The 23,045-nt window shown below is 40.8% G+C and overlaps 2 protein-coding genes across 2 annotated transcripts; both read left to right on the top strand.

Moving 5' to 3' along the window:
* The first annotated feature begins 4,248 nt into the window (after window positions 1-4,248).
* Window positions 4,249-6,190, top strand: LOC134175951 (uncharacterized). The gene is made up of 2 exons (XM_062642416.1): window positions 4,249-4,447; window positions 5,025-6,190. The coding sequence occupies exons 1-2, from the start codon at window positions 4,279-4,281 to the stop codon at window positions 5,939-5,941; spliced, it is 1,086 nt and encodes a 361-aa protein (XP_062498400.1). The 5' UTR covers window positions 4,249-4,278; the 3' UTR covers window positions 5,942-6,190.
* Window positions 6,191-15,713: 9,523 nt separating this feature from the next.
* Window positions 15,714-22,553, top strand: CHRNA9 (cholinergic receptor nicotinic alpha 9 subunit). Its single transcript, XM_062642398.1, has 5 exons — window positions 15,714-16,541; window positions 17,682-17,827; window positions 18,582-18,736; window positions 19,408-19,940; window positions 21,594-22,553. The coding sequence occupies exons 1-5, from the start codon at window positions 16,472-16,474 to the stop codon at window positions 22,154-22,156; spliced, it is 1,467 nt and encodes a 488-aa protein (XP_062498382.1). The 5' UTR covers window positions 15,714-16,471; the 3' UTR covers window positions 22,157-22,553.
* The last annotated feature ends 492 nt before the right edge of the window (window positions 22,554-23,045 follow it).

A 23,045-nucleotide genomic window follows, 5' to 3' on the forward strand; every position in this document is an offset into this window, starting at 1 on the left:
TTGTGAACTATGTGGTGAGGGCCAGAAACACCTGTGAAAGAACTAGCCTTTGGCAATCATCTCATGTCCAGACATGAAGAGACCAGGGAACACCTGATGGTGAAGACTTAAATATCCATTGAATAAATAATATCTTTATTAAAAATAAAAAGCCAGCCGAAAATACCCTGACACTAATGCGACCTCAATGGCAGAAAGATGGCCACATCCAGATATTCAGAGTTAGAGGAGATATTGCAACAGGAACAAGATGCTCCACGGACAGCACACATCATCTCTGTTCTTCCCATACTTGTGGAAGTTAATGTATTAACCCTAAGACATTGCACACGAGGTATAACAACAACAGCACATTTTCAATAAAATGTTCTGCGATTTTTGCTGTTTAACCCCCTAAATGCTTTCATTCCAAATGTTAGTAGTAAACAAACTGTACAAAGAGCCTGTAGTGTGAGGGTGTGAGAGGTCATGCTGTCCAGCAACTGCAGGTGAGAGGATAGGGCGTGCCATGAAACGACCAGGCAACGAATGCTACAGCGTGCTGTCATGAAAGCCAAGCTGAGATGTAAGATGTGGTTCCTGACCTACTCTTACAGTAAATTTGGGTTTCTGAAGGAATGAGGGCAACATGACAGGAAGTAAAGAGCTGAGTAAATCTAAATGAGTGGTTTGTACTGGATATTGGGGTTCAGCCTATGCAAACTGCTGGAATTTGTGGCTAAAGAGTATCAGATTTTCCTTATAAATAAAACAAAAAGCTTCAATAATTTTGACATCTGAGCTCTCCAAATCCGAACATTGTAGCTTATAGTGCCTAAGGAATTTGTGTGCTGCATCCAGGCTTTACATTGGTTTACCTTGGCTTTTTGAGGACCTGTTTACCTGTCCTTTCACCCCACTCCACTACAGTTTGAGCCTGTAAAAGAAAGGAACAAGAATCTCTCAGTATAATACCTATCTGCATCTGTCTGCTCACATTGCTAGGGTAAGGTGAGGTTAAATTTGTCTCTCTAATTTGTCAGTTGATTCCCCTTCATTAGAAAGTGTCTGCATTTCAGTGCTCTTGTACCCAATGGTTTACAGGATTTTCGTGCCTGTAATGTGCACAATGCTTAGCAACCTGGCAGGGAAAGCTCCTTGCAAGTTTTAACAGTACATCAGTTAAATTAATGTCATTTCCTTTCCCTTCCCTGGGTTTGTTACCCGGGAGTTGTTGCTGCAGTAACTTGGCCTCAGGATACACAGCAATTAAAACTATGGGTGGTTGCACTGCAGGAAGATAATGCCCCAGGAAGACTGCTTCACAGAGGTGTTTTTAGGATACAATTTGATGAGAACTTTTTGGCAGGAGAACCAACCTATGCCATTTTTTTACTTGACTTCAGCGTGGTTAGTACAACTTTTTGTAGATATACACAATAAAGTTAATCTGGTTATTTTTAATCTACATTTGTGTCTATATTTGCTTCAGGTTTAGTCAAGCAAAGTGTACCAGCACAGAGAGGGAAATTATAGTGGTGGCTTGGGGCAAGCTGGTACAGCTGTTGAAAAAACACTTGCCAACCTGTAGGTGCAGCACAGCCTTAAGCATTAGTTTAGGACCTCTTTTCCCTGTTGGGAGAAAAGTGACCATAGCCATTTGGAAATGCTTACAGTGCTGATAAAGAACCATCAGTGGCATTCAGCTAATTTTTGTGGTGCGTGGCTTTTTCCTCCCTCACACTGCTCTTCCCTGCTTGCCACTCTGACACACGGCTTTGTGAACACAAGCAAGACTGGGGCTTAATGTCAACATCACAGTATGCTAGTTCTGCAACAACTTGTAGTAAAGCTGTAGAAGGAGAGCTACCAAGTGTTGCATGCTAGGGAATTAACAGATTGCTGTCTACTATTACAGCTCTGTCTTTGCAGTGCGCTCTGCATGGAGAGCAGAGCATGGGCTTTCTGTAACTAAAGACCCTCTTGGAAATTAGACTGGGTACTGAGAAGCGCAGTACCATGCCGGCCATATTCTGTATGCCTAGTTGTCACCTAGGCAGCTCCTGAACACACTGATGTGATGCACTATGGGGCATGCCATGATTTTGCACACCCTTGTTACGAAAAGTGACAACCTTCTTATGATCCTGCTTCTCAGATACTAGTTATTCAATTAAGAATCTTTCTTTAATAAATGCTCCAGTTACAGAATAAGCCATCTTCTATGTTCTCTGCTACAGTGGATCCTTTGAACCAAGCAGGGTCATCTTTGATGTATTAGCCACATTTCAGTTAAAGGCTACTTTTGGTCTGTATCAGACTTAAGTACATGCTTTAAAGAGGGATCCGTGAGGAATCTAAGAATTGTCAAGGGGAAAGCTTCTATAGGTAACGAGACAGACTGCAGCAGCAGCATCTGAGGTTTGATGCAGCTGCTACAGAACTGCAGTTAGGACAACAGGGTCAATTTTCCTGCTAGTGTCACGCTCACGTAGCAGCTAAATTCCCTCCACACTCACAGCTTCCAATTACTGGCAGCTAGCTTTACTTCTCATTACATTAGACAATGAAAAAAGATGCATACTTGTATAGAGTTATCTTGTCACCACTGCAATGAGTAGCCTTTGAGCAGGGTCTAACATAAAGATTCTAGGGAAGGTCTTGAAAGAAAGCAGTTTAATAGAAGATTACACAAAAATCAAACTACAGTGAGAACAAACGTGCTGAGTAACATGCACACTAACCCACAAGTCACAGCAGCTTTAAAACCGTGATGGTCCACTCTCAATTCCAGGTGGGAAAAGTCACCTTGTACTAGTTACTTCCCTTCTCTGTAACTTTGCAGAGCACTTGAAGTTCAGTCTGTGTAAGATACACTATTTCTGCATTGCAGAAGATACCCCTTACTATGGAAGCCCAACAGACAGATGGAACTATGTCATCTTCAGGATCTTCACCACCAACATGCTGTTAACAGCTTCATCAGAATACCCATGACAGACCACTCTCACAGTTCCCCATCTGGAAGGAATGCACACCATAATGGTTTGGAGGGAGTCCAGCAAGGCCAAGAGCACAGTGGAAGACAGTTAGGAACTCCCTCTTTGTCACAGCCGTACTATCCAAGTGCACAAAGAGGGGGCCCTCTCCTTGTGGCTGTGCTGCCACATAGATGTGGAGAGCTTCAACAGGACATACCCACATCTCTTTATAGAATCTCAGTTGGATCAAATTCCTCTGTCGGCCCATATAGGATGTATGCAAACAAAGGTTTGCATTGCCTGCAGTCAGCTGGAGGTCACTCAAGTACAGGAGCTCTGGCTGCACTCTATGTCAGTGATTTGGCACCATCTCTTCTATACAGAGTGCACCCAAAAAAAGCCATAGTAAACATGGCGCAGAGCAATAAACACTCATAAGGAGAGCTACACACAGATTCCAGAGTCCCCAGCAGAGACCTTAACACTTCAATAGTTACAGGAGAGTACTGATTATTTGAAGGGCCAGTCCTATGTTGCTGGGGTCCCTGCCCTGCTGTGTTCAACGGGTGAGAGACAGGGCCAGTGTCCGGTCCACCCTCCCGGCTGCCTACCAGAGCAAGGCTCTATGAAAACATCCTAAAGTAGATGAGGACGCACAGGGGAATACCAAGTCAAAAGCTCAAGATGTCGGCTGTGGAGCCTGCTCACTTTGTTTTCTGTCTTGGATATCATCAGTGATAGCTGCCACGGGAGGGTAGCTATCTCATTAAGCTGAGCACAAACATCTAGGTATGCTATCTGTAATTAACAGCGATGAATGAGTAGTTCAGAGCAATCAGCTGCCCTGAGCTGTTCTACAAGAAGATGCAGAAAACCACATCTTGGAGAACCAAGGAGAACAATGGGTGAGGAACACAAGTACTTCTCTCTTCTTTTAACCTTATCAGTAATTCTATCCGTATTTCAGACTCTGATAAGGAATAATGCAACAAATACCTGTGCTTCAAGCCTTTCAATTCGCTGGCGGAGCCCGGCTCCTCACAGCTCCACCCGTCGTTAGCGGCCGCTTCACACCCGCCCCGCCCCGGTCCGCGCCTGCGGCCCGGTAGGGACTGCATGGGGCGGGCAGGCAATGGCAGCGCTCCGGCTGCAGGAGGGCACTGGAGCGGCTCCGCGGCTATAAAAGGGCCCGTGGCGGTGGCTGTAGCAGTTTTCGTGTAGCTGTGAGCGGTGTGGTTGTGGCGCTTCGTCTGCTCCTGTGATGTCCTACAGCGGCGGCGCTGCTGCTGCTGGGCCTCTTGTTGGGCCTTTCTGGGAGATGTTGGCGCTGCTGGCCCAGGAACCGGGCATAGAATGGCTGGAGCGGGCCCTTGCTGGGCAAGCAGACCCCTTCTCGCGTGGCGGCCAAGGAGCAGCACGCAGGACGGTGGCGGTGGTGCGTCCAGGCGGCTCCCGGCAGTGCGGGGAGCGCGGCAGCTCGGGGATCGGTAGGTGTGCGCTGTCCTCAGCGTGGGGTTGCCTGCATGTGTGGCGGTGGTGGCGCTCGGTGTCTGCCGCATCCCCTGTATCCAGGGGCTGGCCTGTGGCTCTGCATGGGGAGTGAGTGGTGGCCGAGGCTCCCGCCAGGCTGCATTTCCTTGGGTTTACTACAGTTCTTGTGCGGGGCTGGAGCTTTTAGAAGGAGGCTTCGAGGGAGTTCCCTTCCTGGGCTGAGGGACGTGCCACTTTTTGGCGGGAGTGTGGTATGCTCCCTTTGCAGTTGACTTCTATAAGCCATACTGAGAAGCCTTGGTTTTAAATTTGTGTTTTGCTTGTCTTCTCTATTGCTACTCTACAAAGTTGTAAATTCCCAGAGTGTTACCAGATCTAGTGCCTGAATGGACCTGGTATGTTGTTTTTAGTTTCCAGTTTGCAAAATGTCTCAGCTCTGGATGTAGCTGTGTGTGGATTGTTTTTAATCAGATGAACAAGGGGAGCATTGTCTAAGGAGCACTGTGTTTATTGCTGCTTTAAATGTCATGCTTGTGCTTGTCAGCATGTGCTAATGTGGACCCTCTCTTTCAGGGAGGGAATTCAGCTGCTCTCAGAAACATTCATTGGGACCTTGGCCTCTGAAGACTTTGTCATTGTTGGAGTGTTCAGGGGATGGTAGGTTTTGGCAAGCCTGCCTCGAAGGACTGAAGAAATTCCTTGTCTATAGGAGAAGCATGGGAATGCCTGCAGCCTGGCCAATTCCAAAGGAGCAAGTTAGAGGATTTTTAACTGTGGAGTCTCTTTATTCACCCTCAAAGGCACTGGTGTATGTGGCAGGACTGGCTTATTTATCAAAATTGACTGGTAACTCTGATCCTCTGGGGGATCCTATCATACATTTCATGGTGATAGGCCTGAAACGTCAAGCAGGCATCCTGAGAGATAAATACTTGCCTGTAACAATTGAGGTGTTGCGATCTCTCTTGGGTGCTCTGGAGTCTGTATGCATAACTCATTATGAATGTTTACTGTTTCGTGCATTATTTACTGTAGCTTTTTTTGGGGCACTTCGAATAGGAGAGATGGTTGCAAAGCACCGTGGTGTACTGCAGCCTGAGCTACTGCACCTGAGTGACCTCCAGCTGATGGAGAGGAGAGTGGCGTTTCATTTGCGTAACTCTCCTGTGGGTCAGGAGAGACATGTCATCAGCCTTGGGCTGTCTGAAGAGCCGTGGGTGTGCCCTGTTCTGGCTGTCCAGAACTACATGATAGTTCGTTCACAGCTGGAAGGGCCACTCTTTATCCACTTGGATAATACAACTGTAACAAAGAGAGACTTCCTGACTGTCCTTCGAGGGGCCCTGCAGCTGCTGGGGCTGTGCCCAGAGCAGTATGGTGTGCATTCCTTCTGGCTGGGGACTGCTGTCACTGCTGCATGCTGCGGGTATCCATGGGAAGATGTAACTCGCCTGGCAAGATGGCCCTGTATGGTCCTAGACAGACCATAGCTTTGGAGATGGACAGGAAAACAGAAGCTAATGAATTACCTTCTTTCTCTAGAGTTAACTGCATGGTTTCTAGTCTTTGGCATTAACACCTGTAACAAACTCATCTACCTCACAGGAGGATGATCTCTGAAGTTTGCTCACAGTGGCTGCTTGTGCTGTGCGTGGACCTTGTCTCTGTCTTGACAGAACAAGTCTTCAGGCAGTTTTATCTTGTATAGTGTGAATTAATAAATGTTACCTTTTTAAAAATAGTCTTTACCTGCTAATATTGTTGCTTTTTGCCCAGAAGAAATTTGCTTTGAGAGCAATGAATGATGAGCAGGCTCTGAAGAGAAACTCTAAAATGGGAGGGAATTAAATTGCAGTATGTTTTTGTGTAGCTGTACACTTTTTAACGCTAACATGTCACTGAGGTTAAAAGAGAAATATAAGCTATATTATTAGCCCAATAACAGACAGCAAAGGATAAGCTTTTTAAAACATTGATAATCATAAGATGTTCAAAGTGATATCTGGTACTGTTTAAATGGGGGACAGCAGCCTTTATATTCAGCAAACTCTGCCTCCAAAAATATTTCATTTAATCCTCTAGGTAAATTCCCTCTGAACATAATTAGCCTAATCAGCATTTTAAATAACAAAATAGCACATGGTTCGCTTAATGATTTCCTTAGGATGTGATACTGTTCCTAATTCAACCTGTTCTTTTTCTTAAATTTTAAGCTATTTAAGATTGAGGAGTTGTTAACCACAATCATAAAGTACAATGTTTTGAGTACTCTACAATTTTGCAATTATAACATTTGTAATATTTTTATAGCATGTGGTGGAATATATTTTTCACCATATGGCTGGGCTGGGGAGAGAGTTGGTGGATCACAGTACCCTAGCTGAGAACTATGGTGATCAAGATTTTTATCACCCTTATTACTATCACTGATCCAAACCTGGACCATGATTGTTGCTAAATGGGCTGACTTTGTGTCTTGCTCTGACCTTATACCCTTTTTCCAACAAAGCTATGGACCACAGAATTGTGGGAGCTAGCTGAAATCTAATGCTGGCTTGATCTCCACGTGGCTAATTAGCTGTGATTTCTGAGACTTTTGATTAGAAAAAATTAACGTTATCTATGTAGGGCAGTGCCAATCTGCTGTTCTGTGCTGAGAGTGGCATTGTGTTCCATGGGGGAATTGACTATGGTGCAGTAAGACTTGTGGCTATGACTGTATTTGAAATCTCTGTTCTAACTGCGTTTCAGCTAAAAGCTTTTTTTCTTTTTGCGGCTTTGTTCACTATATATGCTTGTTTATACAGTCACTTCTGCTTCTGTGCATGAAATCTGCGTGTAGCTAGAGCTAAGGTGGTACAAATGTAGCATCTGCTCAGGGGCTTATCCTGAAGTGCCCACCAGCTGTTGGTTAGACTGAACAGACACTTGGAACATACCTGCATAAGGAATTGCTTTGTGCTCTGCAGAAGCCTTGATGGATTTTTGCTGTCCTTGGGTATGATGTGTCTGCTCATTAGCTTGTGCTTGTACCCAGGCATGCCAACTTCTAGTACTGTCTTTTGCCTTGCTGTGAAAAGACCTATGTATTGCCTATATGTAGCATGGTTTTGGTTTGTTTTAATTGGCAATAAATTAGTTTTTCCCAGGTTCAGTCTGTCTTGCTTGTGACAGTAATTGAGTGATCTCCCCATCTTTAGCCCTCATATAAGTAGATCAAAGTAGGTGCACCATTGTGGCAGACCTGGGAGGTATCAAAATTAACTGGGTACAAAACCAGATCAGTGGATGTGCCTGACCATTTAACTTCTTGCTAGGATTTTTTAATTGTTTTCAGCCATAAACTGTGCTTCCCAAATGGGGACACAAGAAAGTCTTGCAAATATTTTTTATAGTGTAAATGGATATTCTAGTAAGACAGGAACAGCTGTATTGTGTAATATACATGCTATTTTTAAAGCTTAGAGGTATGCTTTAAGTCTGCTTTCTGGGGACCCTGGTATTTGGCAAATAAATGCTGTGATGATTGTTCTACAATACTGGGAAAATGTGTGTCTGTCTTATCTGTAATTTCTATGTTTGTGTGATATATGAAGCAAGAAAAAATAACCTTTGTTCTTATTTCTACCTACATTCTATGTTTTTGTGATATATGAAGCAAGAGAGAATAACCTTTGCTCTTATTTCTACCTGCATTCTGTGGGTGTAGCTAGAGATTCTGGTCTTGTATCCATTTAAATGAAAGTACAGTCTAGGAAGCAGCTGGAGGGATTGAGGATGAAGAATCAACTATAGTTATCAACTTTACTGAGTTTTGATCTCAGCATTGGGAAGAAGAGAAATGTGTTTTTAAGGAACAGCCATTACTGAAGTTAGCAGCTTTTTTAAAATCGTTATTTTGATAGGCTGGCTGGCATATTTTTTGATAACAGGGTTATAGATGCAGTGCTCAATCTGTAATTTCTTGTTGGAGCTATAGGTCACCTTTTACATGGCAAACTAAACTGAGACAGCTGGTAAGTAAATAAAACCTGTCTTCTGCATGTTAGAAGTTTAGTGTCTCATCAGCTCAGAATCGTAAAATAGTTCTCTTTAACAAATTTATATTTGCAGAGTCTTTCTATTTAGCTGTTTCAATGATCCTGAATAGAAGCAGAAGAGGATATAAGGTATTTACTTTAAGAAGCAAAATGGGGAATTACTTCAACTCACAATTCTTTCTTACAATGTTAATTATTTCACACATTTTTATCATGTTAAAGTGAAAGGCTGAGCATACTGACTTCAGGAAGAGCTAAATTACTCTTGTATTACTGATCACTGTCTGCTATGGGAATTCACTGTATTATGTAAAGAGAATGGTGAATTTGCTGAATTGTTATTCATGTGGAAGCTTACAATTTCTACAATATATAATTGTTAAATTTAACTCATTAGACTATTTTCAAGAATAAAGGGAAAGTGATTATTTTTTTTTAAACCACCAAACTTTCTTTGTACAACTGGTTGGTATGCTTTTGACTCTATTCTGATTGTGATGCTTATGTCAAATACATAGTCTTTAGAATGACAGAAATAATATTGCCCATTAATTACTACAGTACTAATTAATCAAATATAAAGCATATGTCCTCACACAGCTAAAACTTTCACTGTTGAAATGATACCTCAGAGTGTGTGTTCCTGAAATGGATGAAATTTGCAAGAAATGACGTATTTCCGTATCTACTGAAAATGAAGTAGGTAACTAAATCACATACTTGTCAGGTTCTACAACAGGATCCAGGAGTACTTCTTGCTTGTAGAATGAAAGCATCCCTTGCTACTCTGACTAAGCAGCATCCAGTGTCCTTTGATAACAAAAGCCCAAATCCAAAAAGCTAAGAATAAATTAGCTTTTGCTTTTAAACTTCTTGGGGTTTTCTTTTCAGTGGTTAAATAGAGAATTATTTGTGCTATAAACAGTGCTGAGGAGATTCTTTGAGAAAACCTGCAGGAGCAAGCAAGTGCATATAGCATACTTGTGTTTCTTGTTTGCAACCAACACCTGCAAAAGTAGACTTTAAAGATCGAGGGGTTCCATTGATTTGTTACTTAAATGTCCCCTTCGAGTACCTCTTGGGTACCTAGAAGTATAATTTCTTTTTTTGTCACCTTGGCTTCTTCCTTCTGCTTAGAGATACGTATATCAGTTGTGAGGTTTACTTGTACATTGAAGAGACTTGATTGCTCTATAGCAAGGAGAATACTGACATTCTGTAGCAGCTATAATAGCAGCATGCTCTGTTTACCCTGCTCTGGATTTCTGTTGAAGATGTTTCATTTCATATTCTTAAGTCATACCCCGTCACGAGGTTTGTAATTGCTAATGTTGCAAACTTGGAAGCTGTGTAGGCATTGAAAGTACTTTTTTTTTTTTTTTTAAGATATTTCAAGAAAAGGCAATGCTTTTCAATCGAGATAGGTGAGGAACATTCTGCTTTGTGTTGTGATGCAAGTTTAGCTAGAAGCATTAGTATATTGCAGAATGCACCAATTGCTACTGGCTCATTGAATCATCTCCTCCAGTGAGATGTCATAATGTTGCCATCTTATTCTGTGAGGCTGGCTGTGTATTCACTGTAACATGTTGCTTAACCACACCAGTGTCTCATTTGCTACTTACATTGTCTTCAAGTACTGACAGAAGGGAAAGTGAACAACATGTATCGCATATCCTGTGCTTTTTTCCCTTATGTATAGCTTCCCACCAAATATCTGTCAAGAGTCCAGACCTTACCATTCCTGAGTCATTGATACCGCTGGATTAGGAGTAGCTCTTTGAAATGGCAATGTAATATTCTGCTTTTGTTAGAGCCCAGGGTAAAGGCAATATGAAATTTGAAGCTAAAATTGTTCCAGGTTCTAACACTGTTTTAATACTAGCTCTTTTATACTAGTTTGAGGAACTGGCTTTTGCACTTTTATATACACTTCCCAAAAGCTGTAACTGTAGAATGGTTGTATGACAGTTTGTCTTTTCATAGTTCTGCCACAGATATAGGTTGTGCATTAATCCCTCTTGCCTTTTCCCCAACATCTTGGTTCCGTTTCAGAATGAAATGCCCTCCCTTAGGGTAAAATCAGTGGAGCAATTGGCAAAGATACTTCACCATTTCCACTGGCAAGCAGCCAGTGTTTTCCAAAGCACACAGCCCAACCAGGTATAATATAATATATACAACATAACATAATACAATATAATAAAATATACTAATATTAGTATTTTAATGTAAGAGCACATTTTTTGTCTTAAGAGCTTTTATACTTCATATTGCCTTCCACAGAATCTGAAAAACAGCAGTTATTAACCCTGGAAGATTCAGTTCAGTATTGTAGGCTAGCACTTTTAGAAGGCAAATCCTCTGTGGGCAAAATAAGCTTTTTCAGCCCAGCTAACCAAAGAAAAGGGTGTTCTTCAGTAGTGACTCCCTATATTAAGACTTGAGTATTTTTCCTTGGAAATACTAAGCTTTTATTTCAGTGTATTTGTTGTGGGCTGAAAAGAAGGAACCAATATCTTGGTGTTGAGCAACTGCTTAAATTTTGCAGATGAAAGCCTATGGTATGAATACTGCCTCCCTACTGCAGCCACTGTGCTCAGAAATGCTTAAAACAAGGGATGCTGTCTTTGCTGACATGGTGGTGGTGCTTTATCCCCAAGAACTAAATGATTCTGTTGTGCCACAACAAGCATAGTTGCAGAGTGAATAAAACTGCAGGTTTACTATCGTATTTTGCTCAAGTGGAGTTTTTTTTCCTGCTCAGTCCATAGCACAGCGTAGCTGTGCTCTTGCTAGGATATTCTAAAGACTATCAGTACCCACGTACCATAAGATGTTTCAGTAGCTAAACCCATGATTTATGGGAAGTTCTTTTCCTTCAAAGAGATGAGTAACTGCTGCCTGCCTTATCCTACAGGGAGGCTTGTTCAGGCATAAATGCATTGTGTAATTTGTGTCCTCCCCCATGTAGTTGCTCTGATATTTTTAAAGTGGGAAGCTCTGCAGTGTTTGTGAACTTGGGAAACTAGTTTATTTGCTTTAGGAAAAAAAGCCCTTACTCTTGAAGTGTTTTGCCAAGGTGGGTATTTTTCTCTGCGTAAAGAAGTGTTTTTGTTTTCTTTCTCTTAATTCTGGGAGCATGGAGAAATCACCTGTGTAGATTGTGATTGTGATGGAGCAGGAACAATTGGATAATGCCAAATTTTGCAGTATAAATGTTTGCTTTGTGTCTTTTTTTTTCAAAGAGATTTGTATTACAAGAACAATTGTATACAACACTGGACAAAGTAGCATGTCTGAATACTGTTTCAGCATTCATCTTGCAATTGGAGTTCTGTGAATTACTTAAAACACAATTAAAGTTTAGGTTGAGACATTATGGTCTGCATTTTTCTTTTTTTTTAGTCTTCATCATCTTTTGGCATCCTGCCTTTTCAGCCAGCTGCACAGCATTAGTCTTGGCTCTTTATAGAGAGCTCTTAGGCTCTGGGGAACTCTGACAAGAACACGGAAGCTCAGATGTACCATATTCTGTGTTGCGAGGTAGATGTGAGCTTATCAGGAAAGCATACATCCTCAGAGGATGCTAGACCCTCTATGCAGATACCCTTGTGCTCATGATGAGTTTTTGTAATGTTTTAAAGGTATGTTCCCACCCCACTTCGAATTTTGGAGGAGTCAAATTTGAGGTTTGAGTTAGTATCTACACTGTCTATACTAGTCAGCTTGCAAGCATCCTGGTGAAAAGGTTGAACATACTGACTTTTATCAATTTAATAATACAAGGTTACTAAGGGCAAAAGGTTTTTCTACTGGGAAGGTGCTGGGAGTTGGTCAGCAGAGCGGCCTGTGTGAGTGGACCCAAATAAAATTTATATTCAGCAAAACTCACAAATGTAACATGTTAGTGTTAATCTGGAAAATGTGGCTAGCATTCTACATTATCTCATTACCTGACATTGTGAATGCTTCCTAATGTGCTTCGTGTCTTCTGTGTGTACAACAGGGTGGAAGAAAATATGAATGAGTATGCTGGTTTCAGGTGGTAGGGGATTTTTAAAGAGAAGGAAAGAGGAGACAGTAGTTGGGTGAGAAGAAATGAGGTGGAGAGAAACATACTGCATCTAAACGAAGTGCTGTATTCTTCTCCAGAGCAGGCACATTGAGGCTATTCTACTGGCAAGAAGGGCGGTTGTTATCATGCTGTTAAGACTTCAGTTGGTCTAAGGAGAGAAGTCTGACTCTGAAGAGTTAGTATGCTGCTTGACCTCATCACAAGATAATATTCTGTAGCAAATGCTGTGAAGAATGTGAATATAACAGCTTCTTGAGAAAAAAATTGGCAAGCAGGCAAGTAGAAGCAGACTGTGAGACACTTCTTACAAACTGTGCTTAGAAACCAATCTGTTCTTCTTTATTGTTCTCTGATGAAGGGATGGATTATAAATGGTACAGACAGCCTTGAGGCCTGCGATAATACAGTGTCTAGCTTTTCCAGTTGGAGGCTTAAAACCTGAATGCTTTTTATGTGAAAAAGAGTAGGAATCCACTAAAAAAAATTCCCAACTTACATGTCAAAACTTCAGCCATAGGAGCAAATAATTATTCCAGGCAGAAAGACAGATTTGTTTATTTGAAAGAACAAAATTTTAAACGTATTTACATTTCTTTCCTGCTTTGCTTATAATTTGGCTAAGATAAATGTCTGAAGTTGGAAGTATTAATAGAGAAGAGATCCCTTCCCTGTCATCTCCCCTTCAGTCTGCCCTTAAAGTGCATGCAAATTCAAACTTCCCTTACATGGCAGTACACTGAAGTCAGGTTTTTTGATATCGTTAACAGCATGTGGTTGTCTAGAACAACAAAAAGTTACATGTGTCATGTGAGTGTCATACAAGCTCAGCACACCAACGCATCGTAGATTTTTTTTATCCTGCTGAGTGTAAGCATGGAAGCAATGTTCTGCTCCATTAATAGCCCATTTGCACTCTCACAAAGTCAAATAAATGTTAGAACAAAATATGGAAGCAGGATTGGTTATTGTGCCATGGACCTTAACTGCTCTCTGCATAAGAAGTGGCCTGTGCTCTATATATGATTTTGTATCGTACAGTTGTTGACAATGATTTATATTTGCCAGCCCTGAAATCCTCTCATGACTGGTCTGATGTATGGTAAGCAGGCAGAGGAGCCGGATTCAGCCACTTGGTTTTGTTCCTTCTGCTTATCAGCTTTTCTCTGAAAGAACATCTTTCCTCTACTTGTTTTATATCAAGTGTAAGGCAAAAATCAGCGAAATTAATCGAAGTAGATCAAAATGCAGTGTGATTTTTGCGCGATAAACAAAATCGTCTTGAAGAGCTGGGTACATCAGTAGGCTGGCTAATAGGGCCATCTGCTGGCAGGTGTACTCTGGCAAGATAACTTTGAATTTTGATGGGAAAGAGTCTGGGACTGGTTAATGGCTTGACTCTTATCTTCCAAACACCCGTGATTCTTTTTAAGTTATTTTTGTAAGCGTACTTCATATTAATTTCTGGCTTCATAGCAGAACTTATTATTGTAGAAAGAGAGCTGCTTAACTATAAATTTAAGCTCCATTCACATGTTAAATGGGATGTTTGATCTGTGAGTAGTATTGCCATAGGTTATGCCATAATTTAAAGCTATTCTGAGGACATATGGCTCTGTAGATGAATCTTTAAGATCAATGAACAACGATTAATGCTAATATTCACTCTTCACACAAAATGTCTGTGTTAGGGACATTTTGATTACAATTACAGATCAGATTTCTTGTGAGCAAACAAAGAAGCCAAATGGTCTGACATACTAATATCATTACATTTCTTGTCTTTAACACTGAAAAGCCTTTTGAACATGTTTTAGGTTTATTTTCTCAGGCACTGTGTAATCAATGTTGCATCTTAAACGACAAATTTGTATTTGTGTATGTGTGCTCATGTTTGCTTGCCTGTATGTCCCATGTTTGGTGACTAGCAATATGATAAATCATAACTGAGGCTATGATCTCTCTCTCTCTTTGCAAGTTTACAGTGAGTAACATGGAATATATGTGTGTATAAGATTGAATTGAGTAAACAACACATGTAAGCATGCTTCTTGGATTTGTCTTTTGAGAACCTGCAGTTTCCTTTCAAGAAGATTCCATTACAGGAAAGGTGAAAGGTTTTTTAATGTGCATCAGTCTACACTGCTTGGCAGTGCTGGTATAACAGATCACAAGATTGTCTCTAGCCCCTGGCAAAGCAAGGTTAGTCTTGTTTCCAGTAGTGTTTAGAGCAGGACACTTAAAGCAGTATCCCTGGTCACTCGGGTGACTACAGCAAAGCAGTAGTTACTTGCTGACATAATGGCAAGGAACTACAGGCTAAAGGCACCCTCTGAGGATGCACTGATCTGACTCTATCCAAAAATCTTTCATCTTCCATCTCTGGTTTTTGTTGTCTCTAGCAGCATATACATTCCTCCCACAGAAAAAGGATGTTACAACATACTGACTATGGGCTGCTCTGACCTTTTTGACTTCTAAACAATTCCTTTTTTACTTCCTTTGACAATTCAGCAAATGAAGTGATGGAGATGAATTTCATTACAGGTGCTTTGACTGAAATTCTTTATTGCTTACTTATTAAACCTGGCTGTAAATGTCATTGATTTATAGACACCATGAAAGCACAACTGTTAGCCAGTGAGCACCAGGAGTGCTACTATATAGAAACTGTGTACAGAGAGGTGAGATTCCTTTTAGCCAAAAGACTACACAAGAGTAAAGCAACAGTATTTTTTATATTTTGTGTGGATTAGAGCTATTCTGGACCAATTCTTTTTGCTGGTAGTTCATTCTATGTTCTCACCTTTCTATTTCAGTGACTGTTTCGTTATGTGTTCTATAAGAATGGCAAAATACATTTCAGTAAATCAGGAAGGATGGATTGGACTATGGAAAGGAGGGAATAATCTTCCCTAGTCTCTGAGAAATTTGTAAGAAGATTCCTGCAGTATTGGAAAATAACTTGGCCACATGAGTAATATGGAGAGAGCTAATGAAGGTCTGATGATTGGGGTAGATGGGAGGCCAGGTGTGCTGTTGTTTCATATTTATCTCTCGCTCCTGTAAGTCTTTTGGCTAAATGCAGGAGCTCTCTAGTAAGTCTGTAATTCTTAGTAAAGTTTTGTCAAGTTCACCTGGGAAAAATTGTACTGTATTGGGAAATGACATTTTATCTGTGGAGTCCAATTTTATTTCTGATTTACTGTACTGAATTCTGGTCGGAGTTGTCTACACCTGTGGAAGTTCTTGTTTGCACAGTGATACCGGGCTGCTGCAAATGTTGCCTGCGTTGTTTGACTTTGGTGTAGCTGCCGTCTCTTCCATGTGGTGAAACCTTGTTTTGTTAGCATGGCAGTATGTAGGCTGTGGTTTTTTTTTTCTGTCTTGTGACATATTGGATGTGTGGTGTACACTGTGACTATATCAAATAAAGCACTAAGGCAGGCAACTTTTTTTTGTGAGGGTCCACAGATTCTGCACAACTGGTTCTGAGCAGGCTATTGCTCAACACATAGGCAAGAAAATGTGGCCGAACAAAGAACTGTAAGAGGGTTCTTCTGGACAAAACTACTACATTTGTACTAAAAATTGCAATGGAATACGATTTTCCTGCTGATATCCAATCCGTTTGTCATAGTCTCCAGCATTAGCTTGAGAGCAGGCAGCTCAGCTCAGGTTACGGAGAGAGGGAGGGCTCAACCGGGCCTCAGGCAGGGGCAGAGACAAAGACCATCAATCGCTGTAGGACTCTGACAGCGGCTGAGGGGGGACTGAGCTGCTTCTAGCAGCTCACCAGTGCCTCAGCATCTTTGTGCTGTGCAATTCGAATTTTTTTTTTGTTAGTTTTGGATGGTGATAAACATTTTTGTCCCTGGGAGAATGGTTTTATTTATTAACCAAAAATGAAGAGAAATAGCCTGTCCTCCTTTAATGTGTCTCTGTGGTTGCTGTTCACAACAGTGACACTTCAAGGTGAGAATGCTGCTTGATAGCTAAATGTTGCATTGAGGTTTACTTAACTCGGGAGATGGTGTCTTGATGTGTCTTGTGTGGTTGAACTCCAGAAGGCTTTCAGCTGTTTTGTTTTACTTTGTCTCACTGATGATACAGACAAAATGAATGACCATGTACAGCCAGAATTTAAATGCTTTCTGGGAAGCTTTTATTTGTCAGGATTTCTTCTTAGTCAGGAAGGTTTGCTTTGAACTCTGGTTAGTTCAGGAAGTCACTATGAGTCACCAGAGTGATATACTTCAAAGCACTTGGTTACTCTGTAGTGTCATCTGGCGTTTGTGCAAGTCTTGAGTGTTACTGTCCTCACCCTTTGCTTGCAGAAATGCGTGAATCTGTCTAAAGGTAATACAGAGACTGCCTAGAGAAACTATAATGTACAAAACTGTGAAACAGCACAACTGCTGTTTAAAACCTGAAGTTTCAGTGACATTTTCTTAGTGATCAAGTCTGGCTAGCAAGAAGGATCTCCAAATACATGGTTTAGAAAAGATGTTAGTGCAAGGATGTGTTTATACATTGTACAATTGCCAATTTGTGAAGAAAAGCAGCTCAGAGTTTTTCCAGGTAGCTAATAAATACATAAATATTTCTGAAAGTAGCATGAATCTATTAGTGCTGTATTTAGGGAGATATCGCAAGTCATTAGCCTGGGAGTAGGTTTGACTTCAGACTTTGATTCTAATTTTAGCTTGGCAGATGTGTGACTTAAGAAAATAATCTATATAATCAGTGTGTGTATATATATACATATATAATCTGTAAAAATATACCTATGAAAGACAACAGTAAAATAATGGTAATGATATTTACCTTCAAAAAGGCAGGAATCTCCGTATGCAGCTTTTTTTTTGAGTGTGAAAAACTAAAGTTAGCTATTCATTTACTACAGGTGAATGCTGTCATCAGGTATTGAATAGCTTCATCAGGTATACTTCTGTTTCTGAACTAAATGATATTCTACAGTATATGAATGACAAATATAGGAAATACCACTTTCCTACTTTAAGGTAGAGAATACTACTTAAAGCTGTAGGATGAAGGTGTCTTGTTATACTACCCAGTGCTTAATCTGATGTACTGAACAAATCTGTTATCTAGCTGTAGAATCAGCCAAAGGAAAATATGCTCACATGCTGTTTAATGAACTCTTTGAAGACTACTCAAATGCTCTAAGACCAGTGGAAGACACAGATAAAGTACTGAATGTCACTCTTCAGATCACATTATCCCAAATTAAAGATATGGTGAGTAATAGGTTTTCTAAAGATCTGCAAGAAACGTACTAGCTGTAAACCTTTTGCTTGGAGTAGGAAAAGCAACTTGTATTTTTTTGTGACAACTTCAGTAATGCTTCCTCAGGAGGGTCCAGTTCTCCCAGTACTTTGTAGATTCCTACCTGACTTCCATTGTAAGTCTGCAAACTTCAAGCTGCTGAATTGTTAACTTGTAGTTAGATGTTGGTGTCACACCCTCCAGGCAACTTTTGCTGAGTTTTAAATAAACAGAGCAAATGCTTTTTCTAAGTTGCAGTTAATTCCTACATAAATGCCCTATTTTAGCCTTCAGTAACTTTTCTATAAATTTGGTTGAGCCAGATACACTCTTAAGGCAAAAGAAAATGTGTCTGAAAGGAGAATGGAAAATCACTCTTGTGACTTCTGAATTATAACTTCAAGGCCTCACCAAGCTTTAAGAACTTGTTAGACTGAATCTGTCAGCTGCTTGGTATTCTTAAAAAGAAATTCTTAAGATACTAGGAGCTTTAGACAACTGTGATTAAAGCTAGGGAGGATGCAGGGGGAAGAAAGTTGGGCAAAAGAAAGTCAACGAGCGAGCTCAGTATAGTGTATGGGCATATGGCTGGGAAGTACTCTTGTGGCCTGTTAGTGTTCTGGCCTGTTTCGAGCACTACTTTAAAGCTGTAGAACAAATGCTGTCTGCTTCTAAGATGTGTTTTTTGTCACCTTCAGCTAGATATACTTTTACATTTTTATGCAGGATGAAAGGAACCAAATTTTGTCAGCTTACTTATGGATTCGACAAAGCTGGTATGATGCATACCTCAAATGGGACAAAGATAAATATGATGGGCTGGATTCTATCAGGATTCCAAGCAGTTTGGTTTGGAGACCAGATATTGTCCTATATAACAAGTGAGTGTGGCTGTTGAAAATCAGCTGAATATGTCTGAGGGAGGGAGGGGGTTGGGGGAGGAACTGGCACAGAGTCTGAACTTCTGTAACTGTATCTGACCTTTGCAAGGTGTGTGTGTGTTGTCTTAACGTTTGTTTCTGATAATTTAAATATTTTTCAATAAAAACCATAGGCAAGGTTTGGTAGTTGATTATGGTACACAGCAAAGCTGTTCTCTGTTTCTCTGCGCTGGGAATTGAATACCCTGGCAGCCTGAGTGCTATCTGCTGAGACTGCTGAAGAGCTCTGGAAGGTTGTCCACAAAAAGGTGGTACATGAAGGCTGCACTCCTTGTCTGCTCTTCCAGGCCACTAGTGACCAGTAGATTATTTTCATCTTTGGATGGATTCTTATCCTACTGTATCCTGTTTGAGGTCAAGTTTGAAGGCACTGTGGCCAACAAAGAGAACAAAATTTAGCAGCACTGTTGTTTGGCATTAACAGGCATTAGCACCTGTTAAAAAATAGTTAATAACAAGTTTGTACTGAAGTTCAGTAGAAATAGAAATATGTTTTCACAAGTGTGATTTTAATGGTGTGAAGTGAGGGTCTTCTGCTTTGCCCCCTCTTCCCTATCCCACACTTGAAGTTGTTGCCTGTCAATCCTGACTGTCATTTTTCTGTCTTTTAGAGCTGATGATGACTTTTCAGAGCCTGTGAACACTAATGTTGTGTTGAGATATGATGGAAAAATCACTTGGGATGCCCCTGCTATCACAAAGAGCTCATGTGTAGTGGATGTATCTTATTTTCCTTTTGATAGCCAACAGTGCAACCTTACATTTGGGTCCTGGACTTATAATGGTAATCAGGTAGACATCATCAATTCTCTTGATAGTGGTGACCTCTCTGACTTTGTAGAAGATGTGGAATGGGAGATTCATGGTATGCCAGCAGTTAAGAATGTCATCACTTATGGCTGCTGCTCTGAGCCTTATCCAGATGTGACCTTCACACTGATTTTGAAAAGGAAGTCTTCTTTCTACATATTTAATTTGTTGCTTCCTTGCATTTTGATCTCTTTCCTGGCTCCACTGGGATTCTATCTCCCTGCAGACTCTGGGGAAAAAGTGTCTCTGGGTGTTACAGTTCTTCTTGCTCTGACTGTGTTCCAGCTGATGGTTGCAGAGATCATGCCTCCCTCTGAAAATGTACCCTTGATAGGTGAGCTTTATACACTTTGTCTTTTAATATGGCTTATTAGTAGTAGAGTTGTATGTGTGATTTGTGGCTTTTGGGAAGATAAAGATATAAAGATGCTACACTCTTAAAACACAGTGAAATACTTACAATGCATGTGGAATTTGTACAAATATGCTGCAGCTCTTTAAGTTTTTGTGTTCATTTTAAATTATGTATAATTTATTTTGTATTACATGTAGTTAGACATTTAGGGTTATTTTATCATGTCTTGTAGTAAAGCTAATGATGGAAACATCAGTTTTAGAATCAGTGTATGAAGTGTAAGCAAGAAATAAGTACAAGGTCATACTGCTTCAAGACATGTTTCTGTCAAATCTAGATGGTTGGATGGCCTGGCTGGGATGCTCAGAGTTGACTTAATATCTGTCAATCATTACATTGAATTGTAATTCCTGCAATCCATTATGCTGGATTTTAACTTTTGTCTGAGAATTCAGAAGAGCTGATGTGTAGTGGAAGGGTGGTGTTCAGCACTGCCTGTTTACCTTTTGCCAGGACCTTTCCCCTGCCCTGGGCTTATCTGCCCTCTCAGAAATGAGGCTGTCTGCCTCGGAACATGGTTGCCTCCCCACTGGCTTCCAGCTTCATTAACAGAATTCAGATCTATTACTTTTATTTTCATTATTAATGTGTATACAGAAAACTACATGGCTTAACTGAGACAAAACACTGGTCAATGAATGCATTTCCCACACCAGCAGCAACTATTCCTGCCTAGAATAGCAGACCTAGCTTTAGTCTGCTTTCTCCATTACCTGACTCTCACTCAACATCCTTTCCAACCCCTTTGAAAACTGGGATCACATCATGCTTGTCTGTGGCCAGCCTTTGCTTTTCCTGCAGAGGCTGTGCAACAGTTGAGCAGGACTGGGAGCTGCCTCTGCACAGAACAGAAGCCACAGTAGGTTATCTGGAGAGCTGTGTACTGCAGTTATGAAAAGCAGTGGCTGAGTGGCACAGTTCGTACTCGCTGTGTTTATTATCTATTCCTGGACAGAGTGAACCTTGCTTTTATCTGGATTAGCCATGCTAAAATTTGCACATACAGCTAGCAAATATCAACAGGCAATGGAGCCACCTTTTAGCTCTGTGCCTGGCCTCTCAACTGTCACTATGCTAGTTATGGATACCAGCAAGGTCTGGATATTCCCTGGCCTGTGTGAGTGTGAAGGCATCCATCCGCTTGTATGGGGTGCGCCAGTAGCTCCAACAATGCATTATCACTTTCGTTAATAGTGGGAAGTGGGATTTCTTATGTGCCACCTGAAGCCATTGACATTGGGATTTTGCAGACACCAGGGAAAGAGGAGGGCTCCTGATGCACCCATTCAGAAAGCAGCTTAATGTTTATCTTGAGAAAACAGAGGGTTTCGACTTACAAATATTTACCATGCTAAAAACTTAATTATCTGAGAGGCATATAAGGTTCTGCTTTAATGACTTTAATCTTTGTTTTTAAATGGTAAATTAAGTGTGATCTATGTAGAGAGAATCAAGATGATTAAAACTAGTTTCACTTGCATTTACTTAGCACTGTGTTATATTGTTATTTCTGCATATTTTTTTTTAATTATTAGGGTAGCATTTCCAATATGATTTTGTTTTGTGTTCCAGGAAAGTATTACATAGCAACTATGACCATGATAACAGCTTCCACTGCGCTGACAATCATTATAATGAATCTCCATCACTGTGGTTCAGAAGCAAAGCCTGTTCCACAATGGGCCAGGGTGGTTATTTTGGACTACATGTCAAAAATCTTTTTTGTTTATGATGTGGGTGAAAACTGCACAAGTCCAAGAAGAGAGAAGGAAGAAGAACAGAAGAAGTTAGAGGGAGATGAAGGGTGTCAGACTAGGCACACAGAGGTAACGAGTCACCTTCCCAGCAGGAATGATGACTGTGATATCAAGGAGAAGCCCAATGGAAATTTCGATAAAAGCTATGGAGCTCATGATGACATTAATGTTAGGGAGACTGTTAATTGCTGTTCCTGTTACAAAATGCTGATTAAAAATATTGAGTATATTGCTAATTGTATTCGAGACCATAAAGCAAACCGGGCCAAAGGAATTGAGTGGAGAAAAGTTGCAAAAGTGATGGACAGGTTTTTCATGTGGATTTTCTTTATCATGGTGTTTTTTATGAGTGTGCTGATCATTGGAAAAGCAGCTTAACTGAAGATGAACATACTCCTTTTGTAAACCTGAATATACTGGGTTGGCTTGTTTTGGTGAAGCTCTGGGACAGGGCTGATTTTGAAATCTTTGTCTTGCATTCTGTAACAATAAACAAATTGATTTTGTAGGCTGTGATGGTGTGTTGAGCCATTGCTCAGTGAGGGCTTTGTTATTGACTGTCTGCCTTTTAGTGGGGGAGTGCAACCCTGATTGAGGCTGCTGGGCAAGCACTCTGCATTCCATCTTGATGGGTGTCAGCCATGACTTCAAGCTAAATGGGGTGGAGCATTGCAGTGGTGGAGCAGACAGCTTTGCAGGGAGCACTACATTCACAGGTCTGCATTTCTGCAGCTTATAATTTGACCAGCCCTTCCCCCGCCAAAGTGAATTTATGACATGGTGGCAGTTCTTGAAAATCCTGTGTTCATTCCCTCTTTCCTTTTTACCTTGTCTTCCTAACATCTTTTTTTATGGCTCTCTAATCATTGTCCTATCGTTTCATAGGCTCTACATTTCTATCTGCTGTGTCTTTCACTTCTAATACCACTGAGCTTACCGAGTATGAAAGATAAATTGATTGTCACCTCCTGCTGCTGAATATTACCCTATTGTCACTAGGGCTCCAGAAAGCCAGATTCCCAGGATAACTTGCTCACCAAGCCAGAGGGCCATTCTTGAGCCTAATAACAGGAGGGACTTCTGTCCTTCCTGAATGTCTCATTCCCTATGAGATTTGTCAAGATAGGCTTTTAAATGCTATTTGAGATTGCTTAAATATCAGGTGGTGACTTTTGTCTCTGCTCATTTTGTTGACCTTCATCAATGTTCACCCCATGTGTCCCTTGTCCACTCTTACATCCTCTTTAATACTTAAATTTTAAAGTGC

Source organism: Pezoporus occidentalis, unplaced genomic scaffold, assembly GCF_034315485.1.
Source record: "Pezoporus occidentalis ecotype Australia unplaced genomic scaffold, CSIRO_AGI_Poc_V1 ctg71, whole genome shotgun sequence".
NCBI classification, from domain to species: domain Eukaryota; kingdom Metazoa; phylum Chordata; class Aves; order Psittaciformes; family Psittacidae; genus Pezoporus; species Pezoporus occidentalis.